Source organism: Scyliorhinus canicula, chromosome 2 (genome assembly GCF_902713615.1).
Source record: "Scyliorhinus canicula chromosome 2, sScyCan1.1, whole genome shotgun sequence".
Taxonomy (NCBI): Eukaryota; Metazoa; Chordata; class Chondrichthyes; order Carcharhiniformes; family Scyliorhinidae; genus Scyliorhinus; species Scyliorhinus canicula.
The window spans coordinates 176743608-176769697 of NC_052147.1; the positions used below are offsets into that span (position 1 = coordinate 176743608).

Below are 26090 nucleotides of genomic sequence, written 5' to 3' on the forward strand. Positions count from 1 at the left end.
GCTAGGGCTGGGGGGGGGGGGGGGGGGGAAGAGTATCAAGGGTTGGCCAGGAAATGGGCTGTGGGGTCAGGGTGGATGGATATGGGGATATAGAACACCATTGCCACGGCCTGCAAGGCAGCCATGCAGCTGCGCATGCCGCCGACTGCCCACTGTGAACGTATGGTCACAGGTTGTATGGGTGTCCCCTCCGGTCACTCCCCTATGTGCCCTCTGGCCCCAATCGACCCATCAGTAGGTAGGGCGTGCTCCAGTGCAACCAGTGCCATCTTGTTGGCTGGAATGGTGTGTTTGGGAATGAAATGTGTATATGCGGCTGCTGTTTGTCCTGAGTATCAATCATGGACACGGCAAATTCGGCACCGTTATTCATTGGAATCGATTATGTTCCTCATGGCACCAGTGTTAGCCCTTAACAGTCACTGAATTGGTCCAACTGCGGCGCCAGTTTTGTTGTCGTAATTTGTTGTCCACAAATCCTGCCCCCACGTCAACACTTAATCTCAGGAACGGAGAATTTCGCCACAGATTTTATTTTGACCTCGTGAATTACTGCAGTAAATTCATACCGGATTTGGCAACCCTTATGGAATCGATTGAATTAATTCTTGAGGAAGGATGTTCTGTGGAATTGGACAAGGCAGTGTGACAAACCATTCAGTTGTGTAAAAATAAATTGGCAGATATTCTTGCACATTATCACGTGGCCAACAAGTAGATGTGAAGCCATCTCCATGTGGAGTAGGTGTTATGATCTGTCATGTGTTGGATAATGACGAGGAGAGATCGATTGCATTTGCCTCATGCACCCTTTGTGCCAGTGAGCACATTTATGCTCAGATTAACAGAAATCATTGTCTTTGATTTTTGGAGTAAGAGTACTTGTATGATAATATTTTCATGATCAAAATTCATTCTGAGCTACTGATGGCTATTTTGAATCCAAAATCTCTTTCGCAGCCCTGTTGCAAAGATGGGTTTTGATTTTGTCTGCTTATCAGTACGACATTAATTCCAGTTGATCGGAAATGTGTTTTTCTTTTCACACACAGATGAGTAGGCAGTCACAGTAGATGACATTGATAGACAACCTTGTTGGAACTTTATATTGGCAAGGTTCATAGAATCATAGAATTTACAGTGCACAAGGAAGCCAGTCGGCCCATCGAGTCTACACCAGCTCTTGGAAAGAACACCCTACTTAAGCCCACGTCTCCAGCCTACCCCTGTAACCCCAGCTCACCTTTTTGTTTGGACACTAAGGGCAATTCATCATGGCCAATCCACCTAATCTGCACATATTTGGACTGTGGGAGGAAACCAGAGCACCCGGAGGAAATCCCGCAGACGGAGGAGACACGGGGAGAATGTGCAGACTCCGCACAGGCAGTAACCCAAGCCAGGAATCGAACCTGGGACCCTGGAGCTGTGAAGCAACTGTGCTAACCACTGTGCTACCGTGCTGCCCTATATGGCTACACCAGAAATGAGTCGCCAACACAGACACTGGATGTAGAAATAAGGCAATTTTTTCTGCATGAGTGATTTGTCTATTGATAAAGGCTGTGTTAGGTGGAGAGCCAGGATTGTAATACCTGAAAGATCTAGATCACAGTTGCTATATGATCTGCATGGTCAACATTTAGGGATGAAAGAGCTTGTCAGAGTCCAGTAAGAAGCTATCATTGATGTCCAGGGTTTCAATTAAGACACAGAAGACAAAGTGAAACAGCGTATAGAGCATGTCAAGCTTTTGAAAAAAACTGCTATCGGTACCTTTGCAACCATGGAAATAGCCAGCTAAGATTGTGGCAGAGGCGGCACATAGATTTTGCAGAATTTTAAGGACATTAGATAGTCATCGTGATGGATGGCCATTCACAGGTGTCAGGGTTGCACAGTGGTTAGCCCTGCTGCCTCACAATGCAGTGACCCGGGTTCGATTCCTACCTTGGGTGACTTTTTGTGGAGTGCATGGGTTTCCTCCAGGTGCTCCAGTTTACTCCTAAAGTCAAAAGATGTGCAGGTTTGGTGGCCATGCGAAATTGCCCCTTGGTATCCAAAGGTTAAATGAATTTACAGGCTTGCAGGGATAGAGCAGGGGAGTGGGCCTGGATAGGGTGCTCTTTCGGAGACTAGGTACAGATTTTGCACTGCAGGGATCCTGTGATTCTTAGAAAATGGGTTGAAGGATTGCTGATGCATTGAGAAAATCTCTAGGGGCTATTTCGCAGGCTAGGTTCGTGAGCGGCCTCCGCCATGAAACATGGCACAGCCGCTGCAGGCCGCAGCCGTGCACATGCACAACCACGGACCCGATAATTCTCTGGAGCGTATGGTGCAATTTAAATTGGTTATGGGCAAGGAAATAGACAAATTGCAGAAAAAGGTCTTGGATTGGAGGAGAGCCGACTTTAGTAAAATAAGGCAGGATCTGGACAAGTTAGATTTGAGCAAGTTACTGGTGGGGAGATCAACAGAAGAGCAGTGAGGGGTGTTCAAAGAGGAAATGGGGAGAGTACAGGCCCAACATGCTCCCTTTATGGCAATAGGAAGGAGCAACACACCCAGAGAACCATGGATGACCAGAGATATTCAGGATACAATGAGAAAGAGGCTTTAATAAGTACAAGGGGAGTAAATCAACAGTGGCATTTGTGGAATCTAAAAAGTGGAGGATGGAGCTTAAGAAAGCATTTGGGAGAGCAAAGAGGGGATATGAGGAATCTCTAGCTGGTAAAAGTAGGGACAATCCCAAGATATTCTACAAGTATATCAATGGGTAGAGGATAACTAGGAAAACAATAGGGCCTATTAGAGTGTGGCGCTAACAATTATACTCAAAGCCGAGAGACTAGTACAATAGAGGCTTTATTGCTGTACGATGTTGTCCCTCCATCTGCAACAGTAGACTAAGGGTCTGAGCAGCTCTCATACATTTATACATAAGCTCCCTGTGGGCGGAGCTAGCCAGCAGGGGCTGACCGGAGGAACCTGTATTACAGGTACAGGCATACATCCCCCTACTGCAGTACACATAACTACAGTGGTTATCTCACCACATTCACCCCCTGTAAAAAATGAGTCCGGCGGGGGTGACATGTAACTCTAATACAAAGGATGCTATTTACAAGAGGGTCCAACAAGGAAAATCAAGAGTCCATCCGGTTAGCAGGTTACAGGTTGAGCCGAATCGGTGGTCGGACGTTCCGCTGTGATCGGCGTAGCTGTGGTGGTGACGTCGGCACAGGCGGTGATGGCCCCGATGGTGCAGGTGCTGGCGGTGTTGGTGCTGGCTGCTGGCGGGATGACTCCGAGAGCAAGCCGAAATCTTCCGTGTCCTCCAGGGTGGGCAGGGGGATGAGGGATGGACCTGATGGGGATGAATAGGGGGGCGCTGGGGTTGGCGCAGGAAGGGGTGTGGGCATGGGATCGGCACCTGAGGGAGCCAGGTCCCGGAGCGAGACTGTGTCCTGGCGGCCGTCGGGGAACTCCACGTAGGCATACTGAGGGTTGGCGTGGAGAAGGCTTACTTTGTCCACCAGGGGTTCCGCCTTGTGGTGCCGTACATGCCTACGGAGAAGGACTGGGCCCGGAGTCGTGAGCCAAGTCGGGAGCGACACTCCGGATGTGGACTTCCTAGGGAAGGCAAAAACACGTTCATGGGGTGTACTGTTAGTTGCGGTGCACAGTAGTGATCGAATGGAATGGAGCGCGTCAGGGAGGACCTGCTGCCAGCGAGCGGCTGGGAGGTTTCTGGACCGTAGGGCCAGCTGGACGGCCCTCCATACCGTCCCGTTCTCCCTCTCTACCTGTCCGTTACCCCGGGGGTTATAGCTGGTCGTCCTGCTGGAGGCGATACCCCTACTGAGCAGGAATTGACGCAGCTCATCGCTCATGAATGAGGATTCCCTGTCACTGTGGATATAGTCGGGGAAACCGAACAGGGCGAAAATGGAATCCAGGACCTTGATGACGGTGGCAGACGTCATATCTGGGCATGGGATGGCAAAGGGGAACCTAGAAAATTCATCGACCACACTAAGGATGTAGGTGTTGCGGTCGGTGGAGGGAAGGGGCCCTTTGAAGTCCACGCTGAGTCGTTCAAAGGGGCGGGATGCTTTCACCAGGAGCGCGCGATCTGGCCGGTAGAAGTGCGGCTTGCACTCCGCACAGATCTGGCAGTCTCTGGTGACTGTCCGTGCTTCCTCGACGGAGTAGGGCAGATTGCGGGCTTTGATCAGATGGTACAAGCGAGTGACCCCCGGATGGCAAAGGCTGTCGTGCAAGGCACGGAGCTGGTTCACTTGTGCACTGGCACATGTACCTCGGGAGAGGGCGTCTGGGGGCTCGTTGAGCTTGCCGGGGCGATACAAGATCTCGTAGTTAAAGGTGGAGAGCTCGATTCTCCACCGCAAGATTTTGTCATTCTTGATCTTGCCCCGCTGCGTGTTGTTGAACATGAAGGCTACCGACCGTTGGTCAGTGAGGAGAGTGAATCTCCTGCCGGCCAGGTAATGCCTCCAGTGCCGCACCGCTTCAACGATTGCCTGGGCTTCCTTTTCGACAGAGGAATGCCGAATTTCGGAGGCGTGGAGGGTGCGTGAAAAGAATGCCACGGGTCTGCCGGCCTGATTCAGCGTGGCGGCAAGGGCGACATCTGAAGCGTCGCTCTCTACTTGGAAAGGCAGAGTCTCGTCTATGGCGTGCATCCCCGCCCTGGCTATGTCAGATTGAATGCAGGCGAAGGCCTGTTGTGCCTCGGCCGAGAGGGGAAAATGTGTGGACTGGATAAGTGGCCGGGCCTTGTCTGCGTATTGCGGGACCCACTGGGCGTAATAAGAGAAAAACTCAAGGCAGCGTTTGAGGGCCTTGGGGCAGTGGGGAATTGGGAGCTCCATGAGGGGTAGGACGGGTGGGCCGAGTGGCTAGCGGAGTAAGTGTGCGCACTACGGGAGGCGGCCGTCATGGAGAGCGCCAGGGCCTTTGCGGCCGCGAGGTCGGGGGCGACTCCTTCCAGCAGTCGTTGCCGGATGGGGTCCGATGCAATGCCTGTAACGAAGGCATCGCGCATGAGTAAATCAGAATGTTCTGTGGCTGTGAGGGCCCGGCAGTCGCAGTCTCGTACCAGAGGTATAAGGGCCCTCCAGAAGTCCTCAATCGACTCACCCGGCTGCTGGACGCGAGTAGAAAGTTGATGCCTCGCAAACAGGGTGTTCGCCGATGGTGCATAGTTCTCCTTGAGCAGTTCCATAGCTGCGGTGTAGTCGGTCGCATCTCGAATGAGCGGAAGTCTGGAGTACAGGAGTTTCTTTTTCTGAGCCTCCGTCGGGGGAGGGTCTGCTGAAGAGATGTAGGCCTCGAAGACTGCGAGCCAGTGATCAAAGTCTTTTCTGGCGTGAGGCGAATGCGGATCCAGCTGCAGATGGTCAGGCTTGACTCTGATGTCCATGGGGACTGGGAAATCGTACAGCAATAAATTGTGGTGCTAACAATTATACTCAAAGCCGAGAGACTAGTACAATAGAGGCTTTATTGCTGTACGATGTTGTCCCTCCATCTGCAACAGTAGACTAAGGGTCTGAGCAGCTCTCATACATTTATACATAAGCTCCCTGTGGGCGGAGCTAGCCGGCAGGGGCTGACCGGAGGAACCTGTATTACAGGTACAGGCATACATCCCCCTACTGCAGTACACATAACTACAGTGGTTATCTCACCACATAGAGACCAAAGGGGAATCTGTGGATGGTAGGGTGTTAAATAAATATTTCATATCCATCTTCAACCAAGAGAATGAGGAGGCAGGTATGGAACTCGGGGAGTGAGACTGTGAGGTTATTGAGCAAGTCATTGGGAGGGACAAGGTATTGGAGGTGTTGGCAGGCTTAAAAGCAGAGAAATCTCCAGGTCCAGGCGTGTCATCAAGCAGTGCATTGGCGTCCTGAAGGTGCGATTCAGATGCTCGTAATGCTCTGGGCGGGGCCGTTCGGTATAGCTGTAGAAGAGTCTCCCTCCACGCTCCCATCAGCTTCATCACAGCTTGACCCTGGTTTGGCAGTATCATCAGGTCTAGTCTATAAGATAGAGGATGATGACGGCTTGCAGTGCGATGAGCTCTGGTGCTCCGCATAGTTTGACAGAGTCTAACTCCTGCCCCGGTGTCATGTTCCCCTGTTCACTCAGGTGATTCCTGCATGCGTGCTAGCCAGTCCATCCACTGTCCATTCGGGTTATCCCTGTATTTGTACAAGCCAATCCATCACACGGGCCCATAGACCTTCAGAGGAAGTGGGTGGTGATGGGAACCGGGTTGTTGTGGGGGCAGGGGAGGTTGGTGTGATTCTGGGGGTGGTGAGCGGTGATGGGTAATTCATTGAGAGGGCCCTACCACATGGTGCCACCCCATCTCTGGCCCAGTCCTCTTCCGCCTCCGAGGGCAATTCTGAGGGTAATCCCTGACGGTCCTGGTGACCCTGGCCTATGCCGTCCTCTAACACCTGCACCACACATCACCGGCCTCCCCCTGCAAACCCCCCCTTCCCCCAGTTGGAACACCTTCTGCACCCACCCTAGCCATCTCTCACATTCTCCGGATAGCGGACCGTGCAGTTCGGAATGTTCATGAACAGGTGTTTCTGACAGTGCTGTGCTCAATAACTTTGCCCTGCCCCTCATGCTTTCCTATGTGCTGCACCCATGCCAACTGAACTGGTCCTCCCTCCGGGTACCCTGGGCTACTACTTTGGATGGGCATGCGGCCTAAGCGAACTCCAGGGTTTCTGCCGTCACCTGGCGCTGCCAGTCCTGGAGGCCCATAAGACATAGGAGCAGAATTAGGCCACTCAGCCCATCTTTACTGAAATGGCCAACCGAGGGGAGAGTCTCTGGGATGGTGTAGGGTGCCGGAGACAGGAGTGAGGAAAAGTCGGTGTCATTCCCGGACTGGTGCTCCAGGACACTGCAGGGTTGCAGCTGGGGGCGGGGGACTCTGGACATTCCCGCCTCTTCGCCAGGTGTGGGGCGATGGAACTAGCCAACCCGCCTCTTCGGAAGGTGACCCTGCAAGACATAAAACAGGACACATGGTGAGATCAAGGGTAGGCATGGTGTTGGGGGGCGCAGTGGTGACTCGGGTCATAGGGACATTGCAACGCATTGGGGGGCTTAATTCTCCCCTGATGACCTCTGCGTCTGCCTATTTCTCCAACCCTTCAACCAGGTCCATCACCCTCTGCTCTGCGACGGACTTCTCCTGCTCCCAGTAGTTGTGGAGCGCCTTCTTCTGGGCGGGACTGGTAATGCACAGTGTGAGATACTCAGATGCGGGCTGCACAGGGGTCCGCAGTTAGTGGCTTATGTGAAGGGCACCATATTGTCATGTGGTGCAGGGTTGGGTTCATGCAGACAGCCAGTCGCAGGTTACGGTGTGTGGTACGGGGGATGTTGCCAGGGGTGCAGTGGTGTTGTCTCACCCTGGATGGCCTAGGGGGTTGCCCATTGTCACCTAGCACTGCTTACTGGTCTGCCTAGCTGGGGCGGCATGGGGGTGCTGGTGATGATGGGTGTGAAGTGTGTGGGACTGAGGTGGGATGTATGGGACGTGAGCTGGTGACCCGGGCTGTCCGGAGGAGGCCATGCAGCTTCTTTCAGCACTGCTGTCGTCCTCACAGTGGGGCTCATGGCAATCACAGCATCTGCAACCTCTGCCCAGGTCCGATTGACATTGGCAGCCTCCTTCTCACCCCAGGGAACTGGGTGTACCGCCTCTCCTCCACGGCATCCAGCAATACCTCAAGCTCTGCATTCACGAACCTCGGGGCCACTCTCCGGGGTGCCACCTTCTTGACTGGAATGACAGTGTGTGGGAACGGAGTGCTATATGCATCTGCTGCTTGTCAGGCTCTCCAGTGCCATTCCCGACCCCAGCGAATCACACACCGCGTGCGTTGGAATTGCACCAGTTCCATGTGGCATGAGTGCTGGTCCATCAACATGTCCTGAATGGTTCTGTGGAACAACCCCCATTCAGTCCTGTCATCAGCACTTAGTTGCTCAAATGGAGAATCCAGACCCTAGTCTCTCAAACAAAAAATTCAGACCTATTTCTCATTATTGACCCTCCTGCCACAACACACACACACACATACACAATAGGAGATTTGTCCCACCAAAGCACCTGATTTATACTGCACTGTAATGTAAGTGCAGTGTTAAATTCGAAATGATACCTAACCGAAATTGGACATTTACTGTGTGGAGAATTGTGGTCTGAACTAACATTTTCCCAGCCTGTGAATGTACCAGCATTACTGGTTATTATCCTCGCTAGAACCACTCCAGGCTAGATAAGATAATCAATACAAGGACATCTTCATAGGATTATATCTAAATAATTATTTTTTAAAAAGCTTTGTGTCTTTATCTTGAATAGTTCATCATTGCACAGAAAAGTAAATGTTCAGGTCATATTATGCAGTTTCACTTGTGTTTTAAAGTGGAAACAATGGCCATAATCTTCTGCACTACAAACATTTTCGGCTGATGGAACCATGAAAATGCTTCAACCCCACTTATGTTGGAGGTGCACCCTACAGTGCAATCTTTGGGGATGTAGAACATTAACAGACCATCAATAACCTGTCCCCCAATTAGGGATGTTGGGCAGTAGACACACACAGGATATCCGATCAGAGGATCCTTAGAGAGGGATGGTTAGCAACCTCACTGGGTAGCTGGGTACTGCTCAGGCAGATGGATAGACAGAGGGTGCTGAAAGATGAAGGCCCATACCTAATAGTCCAAATGACTTGCAAACATTGAGGGCCGGGACTATCAGAGGCATTAATCAGTCTTCAGGAAAAACGCCTTCAGATTAATGCATTTGACAGCAGAAGTGCATTTTCAACGTATCTGCCCTTTCATACATGAGTGTACAAAATCATATGATGGGACACTGACATTCTGCTGGGAAGCTGCTTCCAATGCGTTGCGGGTCCTGATGTAATATAGGCTTGTGTGTCTTCCATAAAACTTCATTGCTGTGCATGATTAATAAGGGTTATTTAACCTTTTAAATACATTGTCTTGCTGCCTGCTGCAGATGGCTAGGTAGCCACAGCCGCTGGGGGCCCACCTCCATGTAAATCTCCTAAAGGCGGCAACATGTTACAGAGCCACCCTGACACATCCTGGTCTGATTTTCCATCCTGCTCTGACGCAAGCCACCTCCACGGGACTGATAAAATTCTGGCTAATATGTGCACAGATTGTAGTTAAAAATGTTAACTAAAATTTCCTATTTGTACAGGGTTTTGGAGGATCCAAGCTAAGCTCTCTATCCCTCGGACAAGGCCAAGGACCAATAGCCATGAACATGATTGAGAAGGCTCTGAAACAGGGTTCATGGGTGGTATTACAAAATTGTCATCTGGCAACATCATGGATGCCAACATTGGAAAGAGTCTGTGCGGTAAGAATTTGTGTTCAGTTTATAATCAAATATTCAAAAAGAGCGGGAACTTTTAAAAAGCATGCAATCAATTTTTTGCCTCACTATTTTCTATTTATGCCTAAGTACGATTTTCTTGGAGACCTCCATTTCAATAGCCTGCTGGAAATAGGCTGCGGGCCTCATTAATCTGCACAAATCAGAATCTAATAATAGACTTCAAAGCCATTTGCCACCTGCCTTTCAAAAATGGATGAGCAGATAGTTTGCAGCACTGTGAAGAGATTTATAGCTGCAGTAAGAAAAAGCTGTAAGCATGTCTGACACTCATTTTTATTACAATTGATTGCGTTGACAATCCTTAAAAGGTTCTTAAGATTTGATCTCCTTTCTGCTCTTTTTGCTCTTGCCAATTAAGATGCTGTGCAGGCATAATTTGCCACTGCAGCAGATTTTCGGTCCCTCCCAATGACATGTAGTTAGCACTTGGTAGATCACTAATTGAATGTTTATGTTGCCATCCATGAAGATTGATTAGACCTTTCTTTTCACTGACTGCACCAAGCACATGAAGCAGTGCATCAATGGCCAGCAGCCAATGAAAATCTGAACTGGAAGTCTCCCATTCAAAGCTATTACTGAATGTCTCCCATGACATTCAATAGCATTACCATCGCTGATCCCCCACAATCAATATCTTGGGGTTACCATTGAAAAGAAACTGAACTGGACTCGCCACATAAATACTATGGCTACCAGGGTAGGTCAAAGGCAAGGAATCCTATGGAGAGTAGCTCACCTCCTTACAGCCAAAGCCTGTCAACCATCTACAAGGTACAAGTCAAGAGTGTAATGGAATACTCTCCATTTGCCTGGATGAGTGCAATTCCAACAATACTCAAGAAGCTACACACCATCTAGGACAAAACTTGGGCGGGTGGAAAAGGCACTTCTCTCTCCGGAGATGGACCCATCCCGAGCAAACCACTCAAGGACCTCGGTTAGGTTCTCCACGTGTTCCTGATGCAAAGTCCCGGTGATTAGAACGTCGTCCAGGTAGACGGCTACCCTTGGCAACCATCGGAAGATGTTCTCCATAACCCTCTGGAATATCGCACAAGCCGAGGAGACAATGCAGCCCGCTTGATTGCTCCTAAATCCACAAGCATTCAAACCCTCCACCATTGACGAACTGTGGCAGCCGTGTGTACCATCTGCAAGGTGCACTGCAGTAATTCACCAAGGTTCCTTTGACAGCACCTTCCAAATCCACATTGACTACCATCTAGAAGGACAAGAGCAGCAGATACCCGGGAACCCCACCACCTGGATACTCCAAACGGCAACTGCGTATATTCATTCAATCCCTGGTGGGTATTGATCATCACATATTTCCGGGAACTTGGTGTGGCGCTAACAATTATACTCAAAGACGAGAGAATAGAGGCTTTATTGCTGTGCGATGCTATTCCTCCATCTGCATCTGTAGACTAGGGTCTGAGTGACTCACACGCATATTTATACACAAGCTCCTTGTGGGCGGAGCTAGCCGGCAGGGGCTTACCGGAGGAACCTGTATTACAGGTACAGGCATACATCCCCCTACTGCAAGTACACATAACTACAGTGGTTATCACCACATTCACCCCCTGTAAAAAAAATGAGTCCGGCGGGGGTGACGTGTAACTATGATACAAAGGATGAGCTATTTACAAGAGGGTCCAAACAAAGAAAACCAAGAGTCCATCCGATTAGCAGGTTACAGGTTGAGCCGAACCGGCTGTCGAATGTTCCGCTGTGATCGGCGTAGCTGTGGTGGCGACGTCGGTGCAGGTGCTGGCTGCTGGCGGGATGACTCCGAGAGCGAGCCGAAATCTTCTGAGAGCGAGCCGAAATCTTCCGTGTCCTCCAATGTGGGCAGGGGGATGAGGGATGGACCTGATGGGGACGAATAGGGGTGCGCTGGGGTTGGCGCGGGAAGGGGTGTGGGCATGGGATCGGCACCTGAGGGAGCCAGGTCCCGGAGCGAGACTGTGTCCTGGCAGCCGTCGGGGAACTCCACGTAGGCATACTGAGGGTTGGCGTGGAGAAGGCGTACTTTGTCCACCAGGGGTCCTGCCTTGTGGTGCCGGACATGCCTACGGAGAAGGACTGGGCCCGGAGTCATGAGCCACGTCGGGAGCGACACCCCGGATGTAGACTTCCGAGGGAAAGCAAAAACATGTTCATGGGGTGTACTGTTAGTTGCGGTGCACAGTAGTGACCGAATAGAATGGAGCACATCAGGGAGGACCTGCTGCCAGCGAGCGGCTGGGAGGTTCCTGGACCGTAGGGCCAGCTGGACGGCCTTCCATACCGTCCCGTTCTCCCTCTCTACCTGCCCATTTCCCCGGGGGTTGTAGCTGGTCGTCCTGCTGGAGGCGATACCTCTGCTGAGCAGGAACTGACGCAGCTCATCGCTCATAAATGAGGATCTCCTGTCACTGTGAATGTAGTCGGGGAAACCAAACAGGGCGAAAATTGAATCCAGGGCCTCGATGACAGTGGCAGACGTCATATCTGGGCATGGGATGGCGAAGGGGAACCTAAAAAATTCATCGACCACACTAAGGATGTAGGTGTTGTGGTCGGTGGAGGGGAGGGGCCCTTTGAAGTCCACGCTGAGGCGTTCAAAGGGGCGGGACGCTTTCACCAGGCGCGCGCGATCTGGCCGGTAGAAGTGCGGCTTGCACTCGGCACAGATCTGGCAGTCTCTGGTGACTGTCCGTACTTCCTCAACGGAGTAGGGCAGATTGCGGGCTTTGATTAGATGGTACAAGCGAGTGACCCCAGGATGGCAAAGGCTGTCGTGCAAGGCACGGAGCTGGTTCACTTGTGCGCTGGCACATGTACCTCGGGAGAGGGCGTCTGGGGGCTCATTGAGCTTGCCGGGGCGATACAAGATCTCGTAGTTAAAGGTGGAGAGCTCGATTCTCCACCGCAAGATTTTGTCATTCTTGATCTTGCCCCGCTGCGTGTTGTTGAACATGAAGGCTACCGACCGTTGGTCAGTGAGGAGAGTGAATCTCCTGCCGGCCAGGTAATGCCTCCAGTGCCGCACCGCTTCAACGATTGCCTGGGCCTCCTTTTCAACAGAGGAATGCCGAATTTCGGAGGTGTGGAGGGTGCGTGAAAAGAATGCCACGGGTCTGCCTGCCTGATTCAGCATGGCGGCAAGTGCAACATCTGAAGCGTCGCTTTCTACTTGGAAAGGCAGTGTCTCGTCTACTGCATGCATCCCGGCCCTGGCTATGTCAGATCGAATGCGGGCGAAGGCCTGTTGTGCCTCAGCCGAGAGGGGAAAATGTGTGGACTGGATAAGTGGGCGGGCCTTGTCCGCGTATTGTGGGACCCACTGGGCGTAATAAGAAAAGAACCCAAGGCAGCGTTTGAGGACCTTGGGGCAGTGGGGGAGGGGGAGCTCCATGCGGTCGGGGTCGGGCCCCAGGATGGCTAAGCGGTCTGTGCGGAACACGCACTTCGCCCTGTTGTATGTGAGATTAAGGAGAGATGCGGTGTGGAGGAATTTAGAATGGTTGGCATCATGGTCCTGCTGGTCATGGCCGCAGATGGTGACATTGTCGAGGTATGGGAAGGTGGCCTGCAGTCCGTACCGGTCAACCATTCGGTCCATTTCTCGTTGAAATACCGAGACTCCATTCGTGACGCCGAAGGGAACCCTAAGAAATTGGTACAGACGACCGTCTGCCTCGAAGGCAGTGTAGGGACGGTCGATTTAAGGATGGGGAGCTGGTGGTAGGCGGATTTCGGGTCAATAGTAGAGAAGACCCGGTACTGTGTAATCTGATTGACCATATCAGAAATGCGGGAGAGGGGGTACGCGTCGAGCTGCGTGTACCGGTTGATGGTCTGGCTGTAGTCCACGACCATCCTGTGCTTCTCCCCGGTCTTAACCACTACCACCTGGGCTCTCCAAGGGCTGTTGCTGGCCTCGATGATACCCTCCCGAAGCAGCCGCTGGACTTCGGACCTGATGAAGGCCTTGTCCTGGGTGCTGTACCGTCTGCTCCTGGTGGCGACGGCTTGCAGTCTGCGGTCAGATTGGCAAAGAGTGAGGGAGGCTCGACCTTGAGGGTCGCGAGGCCGCAAACGGTGAGGGGAGGTATGGGTCCGCCGAAATTGAGGGTGAGGCTCTGAAGATTGCGCTGGAAATCCAGGCCTAGTAAGAGTGACGCGCAGAGGTTGGGGAGAATGTACAGACGGAAACGGTCAAATTCCACGCCCTGTACAGTAAGTTTAACCAGGCAGAAACCCCGGATTGGGACAGAGTGGGACCCGGAGGCGTTGGTTCTGAAATGTTGGATCTAAAATGTCTGAAGCCACACTAAGATCTCCCCTACGAAAATATGAATTCTAAAAGACTCCTTCAAAAAGTAACCAGGACAGTGATAACTAATCTATCTCAACCTGCCCACTGATTCGGCTGCGGACACTTTGATTTTAGGCACTAGGTACATACTTTGGTTTGTTGGTGAACTGACCTCAGGAAGTCAGGCCGGTTGGCGGGATGGACCGCAAGGGAATAGCGCCTTACCGTGTCCGGGTGGACGAAGGTCTTGGTGCTCCCGGAGTCGATGAGGCAGGAGGTCACGTGGCCGTTGACCAGCACCGATGTGGAAGAGGGTGCCAGGATGCGAGGACGCGACTGGTCGAGCGTAACGGAGGCGAGTAGTGGGCGATCGGCGGTTGAGTCAGATGAGTCCGACGAGGAGCGGTAGCGACCTGTGTCCTGTGGCCCCGTCCCAGGGGAGGACAAAATGGCTGTGAGGGCCCGGCAGTCGCAGTCTCGTACCAGAGGTATAGGGCCCTCCAGAAGTCCTCAATCGACTCACCCGGCTGCTGGATGCGAGTAGAGAGTTGATGCCTCGCAAACAGGGTGTTCGCCGACTGTGCATAGTTCTCCTTGAGCAGTTCCCTAGCTCTGGCGTAGTCAGGCGCATCTCGAATTAGCGGAAAGACACTGGAGCTAAGTCTGGAGTACACGAGTTGCTTTTTCTGAGCCTCCGTCGGGGGAGGGTCCGCTGAAGAGATGTAGGCCTCGAAGACTGCGAGCCAGTGAACAAAGTCTTTCCTGGCGTGAGGCGACTGCGGATCCAGCTGCAGACGGTCAGGCTTGATTCTGATGTCCGTGGTGTACGGAAAATCACACAGCAATAAATTGTGGCGCTAACAATTATACTCAAAGACGAGAGACAAGTACAATAGAAGCTTTATTGCTGTGCGATGCTATTCCTCCATCTGCAACTGTAGACTAGGGTCTGAGTGACTCACACGCATATTTATACACAAGCTCCCCGTGGGCGGAGCTAGCCGGCAGGGGCTTACCGGAGGAACCTGTATTACAGGTACAGGCATACATCCCCCTACTGCAAGTACACATAACTACAGTGGTTATATCACCACACTTGTCTTGAGCACCAGGTGCATGTACATGTGGCTCATGTCCAGCTTAGTGAATGTTTTTCCTCCACTGAGCTGTACGTAGAGATCCTCAATCCAAGGTGGAGATGCCGGTGTTGGACTGGGGTGAGCACAGTAAGAAGTCTTACAACACCTTTGAATTTGTCTATATATATGTTTCTGGAACATACCTCTTCATTCACCTGAGGAAGGAGCAGTGCTCCGAAAACTAGTGTTTGAAACAAACCTGTTGGACTTTAACCTGGTGTTGTGAGACTTCTTACTGTGCTCAATCCGAGGGACCAAGTAACAGTCAAGGTGGGATACTCGGTCATTTTATAGTCACCACAGAACCGCACCGACCCATCCAGCTTCAACATGGGGACCATGGGTGCAGACCAATCAGCATAGTGGACAGAGTGAATAATCCCCCGCTGCTCCAAACGGTCCAATTCCTGGTCCTCCTTGGCACAATGTGCGTGCAGCACCGGGCGGGCACGTAAATACCAGAGCTGGGGATTTCCCCCACATTTATCATGGCCATAGCTCCTTTAATGGTCCTGAGGCCTTCTCTGAAAACTGACGGGTATTTATTGGCACACGCATTGCCAATCCAAATGTAGGTAACTCAGCCAATCACACCCGAATATGCTGGGCGCATTGCCTCCGACTACCACCAATGCTAGGCATGCGGACTAGTCTCCGTATGCCATGGGCACATGGGCAGTGCCTTTGATTTGTAAGGGATACCCTGTATATGTGGCCAGTTGGGCCCCAATTTGTGAAGCGCTAGTGGCTGAACACCTGTTCAGATGGTGGCAAACATGTGTAGACTGATGACTTCAGTTTCATCTCGGTGGGGTGTCCGTTTAACAGCAGTGTCACCCGGATAGGTGCCATTCTGGGGTCAGTCACACAGAGCAGTGGTAGGGTTGGCTCCTCAGCGTCCATGTCCTCCAGGAAATATGTGCAGTTTCTAGGGGGAGAACATGGCGGCTTGTTCGTTGGCGTGGGACGGCGCACTCACGCAACCATGCAGAGCCTCGTTCCTGGCCTTGGTTTCCCACTCGACACTGATGTCTGTCATCTGGGAACGCTGAGTCGGGGGAAGCTCCACTGTCGCTCCGGGGTGACTCATGGCGCTGGTTAGGGGACCTGCGGTGCATTTCGTCCTGGGAAGTTCCCGTCATCTCACTTCCGGTAGCCATCGGCTGGTGGTGTCGGTGAGATCCAATGTTCAGGACCGCCAGGCCCTGACGTTCCTGGAGCCCGCGGTTGGAGCTTTCCTGGGCGAGAGCTATGTCGACGGCCTTGTCAAGTGTCAAGGGATTCTCCATTAACAGTTTCCACCATATCTCCTGGTACCGAAGCCCACAAACGAAGCGCTCCCGCATTGATTCAGCCAGGGCAGCTACAAACGCGCAGGGGGGCGGCGAGTCCCTGTAAACATAGTAAGTATTCCCCTTTGGACTCTGCCGGCATGTGCGATGCGGTATGGAACCGGCACCGTCGGACCATAATTGGTGGCAATGGATTTAGGTGATGGCCCACCCGGTCCATCAGCATGGCCTGTTCGGGTAAGTCAAGTTCTTGATTAGTGCATAAGTCAGTCCACCAACGGCGGTCAGTATGGTGACAGTCTGCCGCTCGTCACTGGTGATGGCATCTGTACTGGGTGATGAGACCATCAATTCACGCGACACGTGGTTAGAAGTGAACAGTGGTTTTAATCGTCTTACAACAGAGCCTGCCTGTGACGAGATGAACTCTACATGAACTGGCAGGCAGGCTCTGACTGCCAAGCTTTATACAACCAGTGGGGGGGAGGAGTCATGGGCGGAGCCAAGAGTGGAGCCCAGTACAAACTTCCATACATTCCCAGTACACCTCCCCCTAGGGGCAGAGCCACGCAACTGCTTGTGTGCCGAGCTTACAGAGGCATGGTACAACATGTGTGATAACAGTGTGAATTATGCTATTATGATTCACCACATTCACCCCCTGTAAAAAATCAAGTCCGGCAGGGGTGATGGTTTACAGATTGAGCCTGTCCGGTGGTCCAATCGTCTGAGTCAGCATCAAAAGGCTCGGGTTTACCTAAGTCAGCCATGCCTGTTAGCCGGTGAACATCCTCCTGATCTGGTTGCTAAATGATCCGAGGTCGCAGCACTTGCCTCTTATGGCAGTTCCACTTGGTCCTCATCACCAGTGTTGTAGACGGAGGCAAAGACTCCACGAGAGGCCAGGCTGACAGAGTGCAACTCACTTTATTCCGCTCTAGTCACAATAATCACTCTTCTCCACTCCCTGCAGGATCTCCTTCCCCAAACTGCTTCCAGGTCGGGGTTCATATTCTGCGCGTAGCTCCTCCGATTAGGAGGGAGCTCCGCCCCCTAGTTACCTGAGTAGCTCATACTTTGAGGCACATGCTGGCTGTGTTTCTCTGAGCTCCTGCTGCTTCTGTCTCTAACCCTGCTTCCAGACCAGGGGCGGGCGGTCGGAGAATCGCCCAGGACCGGCGTCAATCCCGCCCCCGCCGTGTCCCGAATTCTCCGACCCCCGAGATTCGGCGATCTGACCCCGGAGTGTGACCCTCATGGTGGCCTGGCCCACGATCGGGGCCCACCGATCAGTGGGCGGGCCTGTGCCGTGGGGGCACTCTTTTTCCCCCACCTCCGCCATGGCCTTCACCATGGCAGAGGCGGAAGAGACCCCCTCCCCTGCGCATGCGCCGGTATGATGTCAGCAGCCGCTGACGCTCCGGCGCATGCGCGGACTTACGCCGGCCGGCGACATCCTTTCAGCCCCAGCTAGCGTGGCGCCAAAGGCCATTCACGCCAGCCGACGGAGTGGGAACCACTCCGGCGCGGGTCTAGCCCCTTGATGCGAAGGCTTGGCCCCTAAAGGTGCGGAGAATTCCGCACATTTGGGGCGGCCCGATGCCAGAGTGGTTCACGCCACTCCGACGTGTCGGGACCCCCTGCCCCGCCGGGTAGCGGAGAATCCCGGTCCTGGTGTTATTCTGTATGCTGTCTGCCTTTTTCAGACTTTGAAGCCTGGACTACAACAAGGGAGAATGGTGCTCCGATCGGTTGGATGGAAGGGAAGTTGCTTGCAGGGGAAAGAGAGGGTAAAGTTTGCCTGCCTGCAGTTGCCATGCCTAGGACTCATACCTGTGACTGGCTGCCTTTCTGCTTACTGGCTGTGAGTGGAGCACGCGGTTGATTTTGGTTGGCCTGCTGCCAGGCTGAAAGTGGAGGAGAACGGACTTGCTTTGCAGTTTTGGACCGGGTGGTGTCCGGAGACTGGATGCTGGAACTGTGAGGGTAGCAGGGCAGTGGTCCAATTGACTATGTGTACTGTTTGACCTGATGTTGGTTTTGTTTTATTGTTGGGGGATTGTATGGTTATTGTAGTTTTGAGGAGGGTTTTGTGCTTAGTTGCTGGATGCTCGCCAGTTGCGGCCCTCCTTCTTTGCACTAGCCATTGAGGGGTCCTTCCCAGTGCTAGTGAGGGGGGGGGAGGGATGTTATCTCTCTCTCCTCAACTGTGTGCTGCCTGTTCTTTTCTGGTAGACTGTGCTGCTTGCGGGTGCCTCTGCACCGATGTGGGCTGTTGTTGGAGCGGAGGGGGGAGGGGGGGGGGAGCGGAGGGGGGGGGGGGGGGGGAGCGGGAGCATGCCACTGGTTTGAGTGCAGGCGGCTTTACTTTGTATTTAATTGTTTGTTGGGTTTCTTGTGGTTGCTTTGTATTCTGTCTTGATTTTCTTTTTGTAAAGGGAGTTCTGTCTCTCTCTCTCTCTCTCTCACATTGCCTCTCTCTCCTCAACTGTGTGCTGCCTGTTCTTTTCCGGTGGTCTGCGCTGTTCATTTGGGCGCCTTTCCGTCAGTGAGGAGCTAGCGTTGGGCCTAGTGAGGTGGGGGGGGGGGGTGGGCAAGGCGGGATTCTCCGGCCGTCAACACCAAAATCGTGATCGACCGGAGAATCCCCGTTTGTGCCAAAATTGGGGGAGGTGCAACTTTTGCAATGCTCCGCCCATTTAAAAAGCATGCTTGAAGAGTATGCCGCACATCGACACCTGAAGCCAGCCCCCGATGGGCCGAGTTCCCGACGGCATAGGCCACTCATGCTATTTGTTTTTCTTAAACCGGCATGGCAGCTGCAGACTGAGTCCAGCGCCGCCACAGCCGATGGGGGGTCCGTTTCGCGGACGGGGTGGGGTCTTTGGCGGGGGTTGGGAGCACTGCTGGTGGTCCGGGGTTGGCGAGGGGCATTACTGGGGACAGTATGTGGCAGGCCGGGTCCGCGTGCGGCCGGCACCATGTTGCACGGCGTGGCTACTGAAGGCCGCCACCGTGCGCATGTGCGGCCAGGGACCCGGCAATTCTAAGGCCGTAACCGCCAGCTAAAGCCGGGGACTTTATGCTGCGTGCCTGCTAGCCCCCCACCAGACGGAGGAGCAGTGCAGCTTTTGCGCCTTTTTTCTGGCGTAAAACACCACTGTTACATAAGAACTAGGAGCAGAAGTCGACCGTCCGGCCCTTCGAGCCTGCTCCGCCATTCTATAAGTTCATGGCTGATCGTTTCGTGGTCTCAGCACCACTTACCCACATTCTCGCCATATCCCGTAATTCCTTTGTTTTTCAAAAAAAATCTACCCTATCTTTAAATATATTCAATGAAGTACCGTCTACTACTGCTTTCGGTAGGGAATTCCATACTTTAACCACCCTCTGAGTGAAGACGTTCCTCCTTGATTCAGTCCTAAATCTGCTCCCCCTAATCTTGAGGCTATGCCCTTTTGTCCTACTTTCACCTACCAGTGGAAACATCCTTTCTACTTCTATCTTATCCATTCCCTTCAAAATTGTATATGTTTCTATTAGATCCCCCCTCAACCTTCTGAATTCCAGTGAATATAATCCTAATCTACTTAGCCTCTCCTCATACGATAACCCCCTCAACTCCGGAATCAGCCTAGTGAACCTCCTCTGCACCCCCTCTAGTGCTAGCACATTCTTTCTCAAGTGTGGAGACCAAAACTGCACACAGTGCTCCAGGTGTGGCCTCACCAGCACCTTGTACAACTGCAACATTACCTCTCTACTTTTAAACTCAATCCCCTTCACAATGAAGGACAAAATTCCATTTGCCTTCCTAATTATTTGTTGCACCTGCAGACCAACCTTCTGTGACTCATGCACAAGTCCACCCAGGTCCCTCTGCATAGCAGCATGCTGCAGCTTTTTACCATTTAAGTAATAATCCATTCTATTGTTACTCCTACCAGGATGCATGACTTCACACTTATTGACATTATACTCCATCTGCCAGACCTTTGCCCACTCATTCAATGTGTCAATGTTCCTCTGTAAGGTTTTACTGTCCTCAGTACACTTTGCTCTGCCACACACCTTCGTGTCATCTGCAAACTTGGATACCTTACACGTAGTTCCCAACTCCAAATCGTCTATATAAATTGTAAATAATTGTGGTCCCAACACCGATCCCTGAGGCACACCACTCGTCACTGATTGCCAGCCAGAATAGCACTCATTTATTCCCACTCTTTGTTTCCTGTTAGACAACCAATCCTCTATCCATGCTAGTACTCTACCCTTAACACCATGCATCCTTATCTTATGCAGCAGCCTCTTGTGCGGTACCTTGTCAAAGGCCTTTTGGAAATCTAGGTACACCACATCCACTGGGTCCCTTTTGTCTACCTTGCTCGAAATGTCTTCATAGAATTCCAAGAGATTCGTCAAGCATGACCTGCCCTTCATGAATCCATGCTGCGTCCGTTCAATGGGACAATTTCTATCGAGGTGCCCTCCCATCTCTTTCTTGATAATAGACTCAAGCATCTTCCCCACGACAGAGGTTAAGCTAACCGGTCTATAATTCCCCATCTTTTGTCTACTTCCCTTTTTAAACAGTGGCGTCACATTTGCTGTTTTCCAATCCTCTGGGACTGCCCCAGTGTTCAGCGAATTTTGGAAAATTACCGCCAGTGCATCTGCTATTACTCCAGCCATATCTTTCAGTACCCTGGGATGCATTCCATCAGGGCCAGGAGACTTATCTATCCTGAGCTCCATTAGCTTGCCCAACACTTGCTCTTTCGTGATAATAATGGTTTCTAGGTCCTCACCTACCTCCTTCTCTCAGTCAATTGCTGGCATGTTATTAGTGTCCTCCACTGTGAAGATCGATACAAAATATTTGTTCAATGCCTCCGCCATTTCATCATATCCCATAACTAAATGACCACTCTCATCCTCTAACGGACCAATGTTTACTTTAGCCACTCTTTTTAGTTTTATATAATTATAAAAACTTTTGCTATCTGTCCTTATATTCTGTGCCAGTTTTTTTTCGTGTTCTATCTTACTTTTCTTTATTGCTCTTTTCGTGGCTTTCTGCTAACCTTTAAAATTTTCCCAATCTTCTAGTTTCCCGCTGATCTTGGCCACTTTGTAAGCCTTCTCTTTCAATTTGACAGCCTCATGTATCTCCTTAGACACCCATGGTAGATTACCTCTTTTCTTACAATTCTTCCTTCTCACTGGAATATACTTTTGTTGAGCACTATGAAAGATTTCTTTGAAAGTACTCCACTGCTCCTCAACTGTCCTACCATAAAATATTTGTTTCCAGTCTACTTTAGCGAAGTCCTTCCTCATTCTATCGTAGTCCCCTTTGTTCAAGCATAGGACCCTGGTATTGGATTCTATCATCACACTCTCCATCTGTATACTAAATTCAACCATGCTGTGATCACTCCTCCCAAGAGGATCCCTAACAATGAGGTCATTAATTATTCCTGCCTCATTACACAGGACCAGATCTAGGATAGCTTGCTCTCTCGCCGGTTCCATTACATCTTGTTCCAGAAAATTATCCCGGTTACATTCAACAAACTCCTCTTCAAGGCTACCCTAACCGAGCTGATTTGACCAATCTATATGCAGATTAAAATCTCCCATGATAACTGCTGTACCCTTTTCACAGGCATTAGTTATCTCTTCATTTACTGCCCGTCCCAGTGTGATGCTATTATTTGGTGGCCTATAGACTACGCCTATCAGTGTCTTTTTCTTCTTAGAATTTCTAATTTCTACCCAAATGGATTCAACCTCATTCTCCATAGAACCTATATCATCCCTCAATGCCACCCTTGATTATTAGTGCTACTCCACCTCCCTTACATACCTGTCTATCCCTCCGAAACGTCTGGTACCCCTGGATATTTAACTCCCAGTCGTGACCATCCTGCAACCATGTCTCCGTAATGACTATCAAGTCATATTCATTCGCAATGATTTGTGCCGTTAATTCATCAACTTTGTTACGAATGCTACGAGCATTCAGGTAAAGTGCCTTAATGCTGACTTTCTAATCATTATTAGAGAAATTGGACATCATGAGATGTCCTAAGTTATCCTTCCTTTTTGCTTCATTCCTAGTCTGCCTTGAACTTAAACCCACCTGCACACATGCTGCTTATCCTTCCATTTAACTCCCTACTCCCTGTCGCTATCCCTTTCCCTCGACTCAGAAGTTCCCACACTGCTGTTCATACGCCGTTGTCAGCACTTAGTCTTAGTCTTCAAATCGGAGAATCCAGCCCAAAATATTTGTAGGAGGGGATGCGGAAGCTCTGTCCTTGTAGGGGGTGTTATAATTTGTGAGGAGAACTAATTACACGAGTTGGGAAATTATGCTTCAGTTGTACAGTCCATTAGTGAGACTGCATCTGGAGTATTTTGCACAGCATTCAGGAAAGATGTAAGTATGTGTCAGAAGCAGTTCAGAGAAAGTTTGTTCTGCTATTAGCAGGAATGAACAGGTTGTCTCATGAGGAAAGGTTGGAGAGGTTAGGTTTGTATCCACTAGAATTTAGAAGAGTAACAGGCATAAACATACATGCTCCAACTATTACATTTTGGTCATTGTTTTTTCTGTTTTTACCAGTAATTCAAATATCAGAAAGGTATTAACTTAAGAACTTGTATTATTCAATGTAGATTATAGGTTTGTTTCTTATGGCTCATTTATCTGGAAGTCACTACAAGTAACTAAGAATAAAAATTTACTGTGATGTTTAGTAGAGCTTACTTTTCCCCCTTAGAGTTATTATTGTTTCATCTGTGGCATCATATTGCAGGAACTTAATCCGGAGACGACACATCCTGACTTCAGACTGTGGCTTACAAGCTATCCATCTCCAAATTTCCCAGTTGCTGTCCTCCAGAATGGCGTGAAAATGACGAATGAAGCACCAAAGGGTCTTCGGCCTAATATTATTCGATCCTACCTCATGGATCCTATTTCTGATCCAGAGTTCTTTAGTAGCTGCAAGAAGCAAGTTAGTACCAGTTCAATTGTCATTTGTTTACAATAAACAAATTAGGCTTGATTTCAAGGCGGGAGGCGGTAGAGGTGGTGAGGATGTATTGCTCCTGCTTCTGTTGCAAGAGTTGGCTGGCAGGCATACATCTAAAAGAAGCACATCTGTTGCCGTAACAGACTGCCTGTAGACTAAATGGGCTAAGTGTAGGACTTTCAACCCCTCAGTGGGAGGAAATCCCACCCTCGGGGTCTGTCCAACTATCTGGCAAATGCTCCAGCAGTGCCAGAATTGAGTAGTGGACGTTGCTGGTGCTGCAAAGATGCCCCCAAAGAAAGTGATCATGGTGTCCTGACCCAGTAAGTCAGGTGTTGTGGACAGGGAAGGATCAGGGAGCCTAGGAAAGGGGATGAGGGTGTGGGAGGGTACATTTTGGACGCCGCAGAAGGGAAATAAAAAGCATTTTTATTTTGCCGTGGAGTCCTCAATGCGCAATTCAGTGTCCCTGAATGCTGCGCCTCACTTCTTTCCTGCCATTACAATTTTTCTGATAAAGGGGCCTGCACACTTCTACCTGCTGTCCCATACCATGCTTTAAGGCATGTGTAGCATTTTATCTGGGTAAATTATCTTGGAAACAACTTCAATTGGGCCTTAATTATTTATTTAAAAATGGTGGGCGGGTTGCTGACTCTATTGCTCTCCCACCTACTCGGTGAGATTTTCCTCCTCCTCCGCAGCGTGTTCTGCAGCGATACAGGGCAGCTCGCCGGTAACAACGGGGTTTCCTGTTGAACACACCCCCCGCCGCTGTAAAACCTGCAGCGGGAGTGTTCCATCGGTGGGCACGCAAGGTCCCACCAGCGTGACAGGGTAGAAAATCATGCCCATGGACTTCCGGTGATGGTGATGTGCTGAGCAGACATACATCAGGTGGTTCTTCTCCTAACAACCAAATAGGCACTTTTATTTGAAATTAGCCCGAAAATTCGGACTTATCTCACAATCAAGAAAGGGAGGGAATAGAAATGACATGCCAGCAAATGGGAACTTGAGAAGCCACAGAGTCGACAAGAGAGGAGGAAAAGGCCACGAGCAGCGAGTGGATGGGTCGGCGGATCCACAAGGCGAGGGGTCCCCGGCCACCCTGGAGAGAGGGAGTCCGACAACCCAAACAATGGCCTCACACCCCCCCCCCCCCCCCCCCCCCCCCCCCGGCTGGTGGTGCACAGAAGACGTTCCTGACGAAGGAACTGATGGGGATGGCGATAAAAGTGGAAATCCAGGTGGCGGTCAAGATGGCAGTGAAGGAAGCATGGTCACCATGCAGACGGCGATGGATTTACTGGGGAAGAAGGTGGAGGCTGAGGGGAAGGTGATCCTCAAGCTGGAAACGACATTAACAGACCGTTCTTCTCTCCTGTGCACAAGGTATACACCCGTACCGACTTCTTTGCAGTGGGGAAATCGGTGCTTCCAGACATAGTAAGAGCGGAACACTCTGGGATAGTCATCTCCGACCACGCTCCACATTACATGGGTATGAGGTTGGAAACTGGCCGTGCCCAATGCTCCGCATGGAGGTTGGATACGGACCTCTTGGCCGACAGGATCTTCTGCCAGAAAACATCACAGGCCATATTTTAGTCTGTGTAGGGGCACGAGACAGGGGTGTCCACTATCCCCACTACTGTTTGCCCTGGCCATCGAGCCCTTGGCAATGGTGCTTAGGTCATCAAACATCTGGTGGGCGATAGTGAGAGGGGTGGTGGAGCATAGGGTTTCACTCTACGCGGACGACCTGCTCCTTTACATAACAGACCCGTTGGGGGGGATGGCTGGGATCATGGAGATATTGCAGGAATTTGGTTGGTTCTCGGGCTACAAATTAAACATGGGTAAGTGTGAAGTGTTCACGATCCAGGCACGAGGGCAGGAGAGGGACTGAGGGAGATACCGTTTAAAGTGGTGGGAAGGAGTTTTAGGTACCTGGAGAGTCAGGTGACAAGGGACTGGGGTCAGCTCCATCAGGTATATTTGGGCAGGGCGGTTAAGCAAATTAAAGGAGACTTCCGCTGGTGGGACATGCTCCTGCTATCATTGGCGGGGAGGGTACAGACTGTGAAGATGACAGTCCTCCTGAGATTGCTATTTGTGTTTCAATGTCTTCTAATTTTTATTTCCGAGGCTTTTTTCAGTATGATAAACGCAGCGATCTCGGTTTTGTCTGGGCTGGTAGGGCCTTGAGGGTGAAGAAGGTCCTTTTGGAACGGGGGCGTGGGGTGGGCCTTGGCGCTTCTGAATTTGATTAATTATCACTGCGGGGTGAATATATCGATGGTTAGGAAGTGGGTAATGGGGGAGGGGTTGGTTTGGGAGCGAGTGGAGGCGGCGTCCTGTAAGGGTACAAGTTTGGAGGTTTTGTCATCTCTGTCTTAAAGACACTCGGTGATTTGGCCTTCGTCATAATATACATCCATGTATATGATGGTGTGCAGGTAGGCAATGATGGACGCACAGGATGACCAGTGAACATACAGAACACAGCAGCCAATCACCAGACAGGACACGACCACTACAGAGCCAGAGGGCACCAGTTTTCCCGCTCTCTCGGGATCCAGCCTCTGAGACAGTCAGAGCTCGTGAACAGCAACTAGAACAAACACCATGTGGTAGTCAGTTAGTCTGGTCAGGCTAGCCTCAGGTCTCCAGGCAAGTCAGCATAGTGTCAACCCACAGTTAAAGTATGTATGATAGTTAAGAGTTCAATAAAATCGAGTTGCATTTCTTCAAGTGTTGGAAGCCTGTCTCTCTCACTACTGCAGT

At 51.0% G+C, this 26090-nt stretch overlaps 1 protein-coding gene across 2 annotated transcripts in view; it reads left to right on the forward strand.

The window, feature by feature from the left end:
• Positions 1-26090, forward strand: part of dnah7 (dynein, axonemal, heavy chain 7) — a 498762-nt gene that overhangs the window by 417412 nt on the left and 55260 nt on the right. Inside the window, exons 55-56 of one of the 2 annotated variants that reach the window (XM_038789116.1) lie at positions 9311-9472; positions 23082-23282. In XM_038789116.1, coding sequence (XP_038645044.1) covers positions 9311-9472; positions 23082-23282 — 363 coding nt within the window. Of the gene's footprint in view, positions 1-9310; positions 9473-23081; positions 23283-26090 lie in introns of those variants that run through there. The other variant, XR_005459743.1, reaches the window with a different exon arrangement.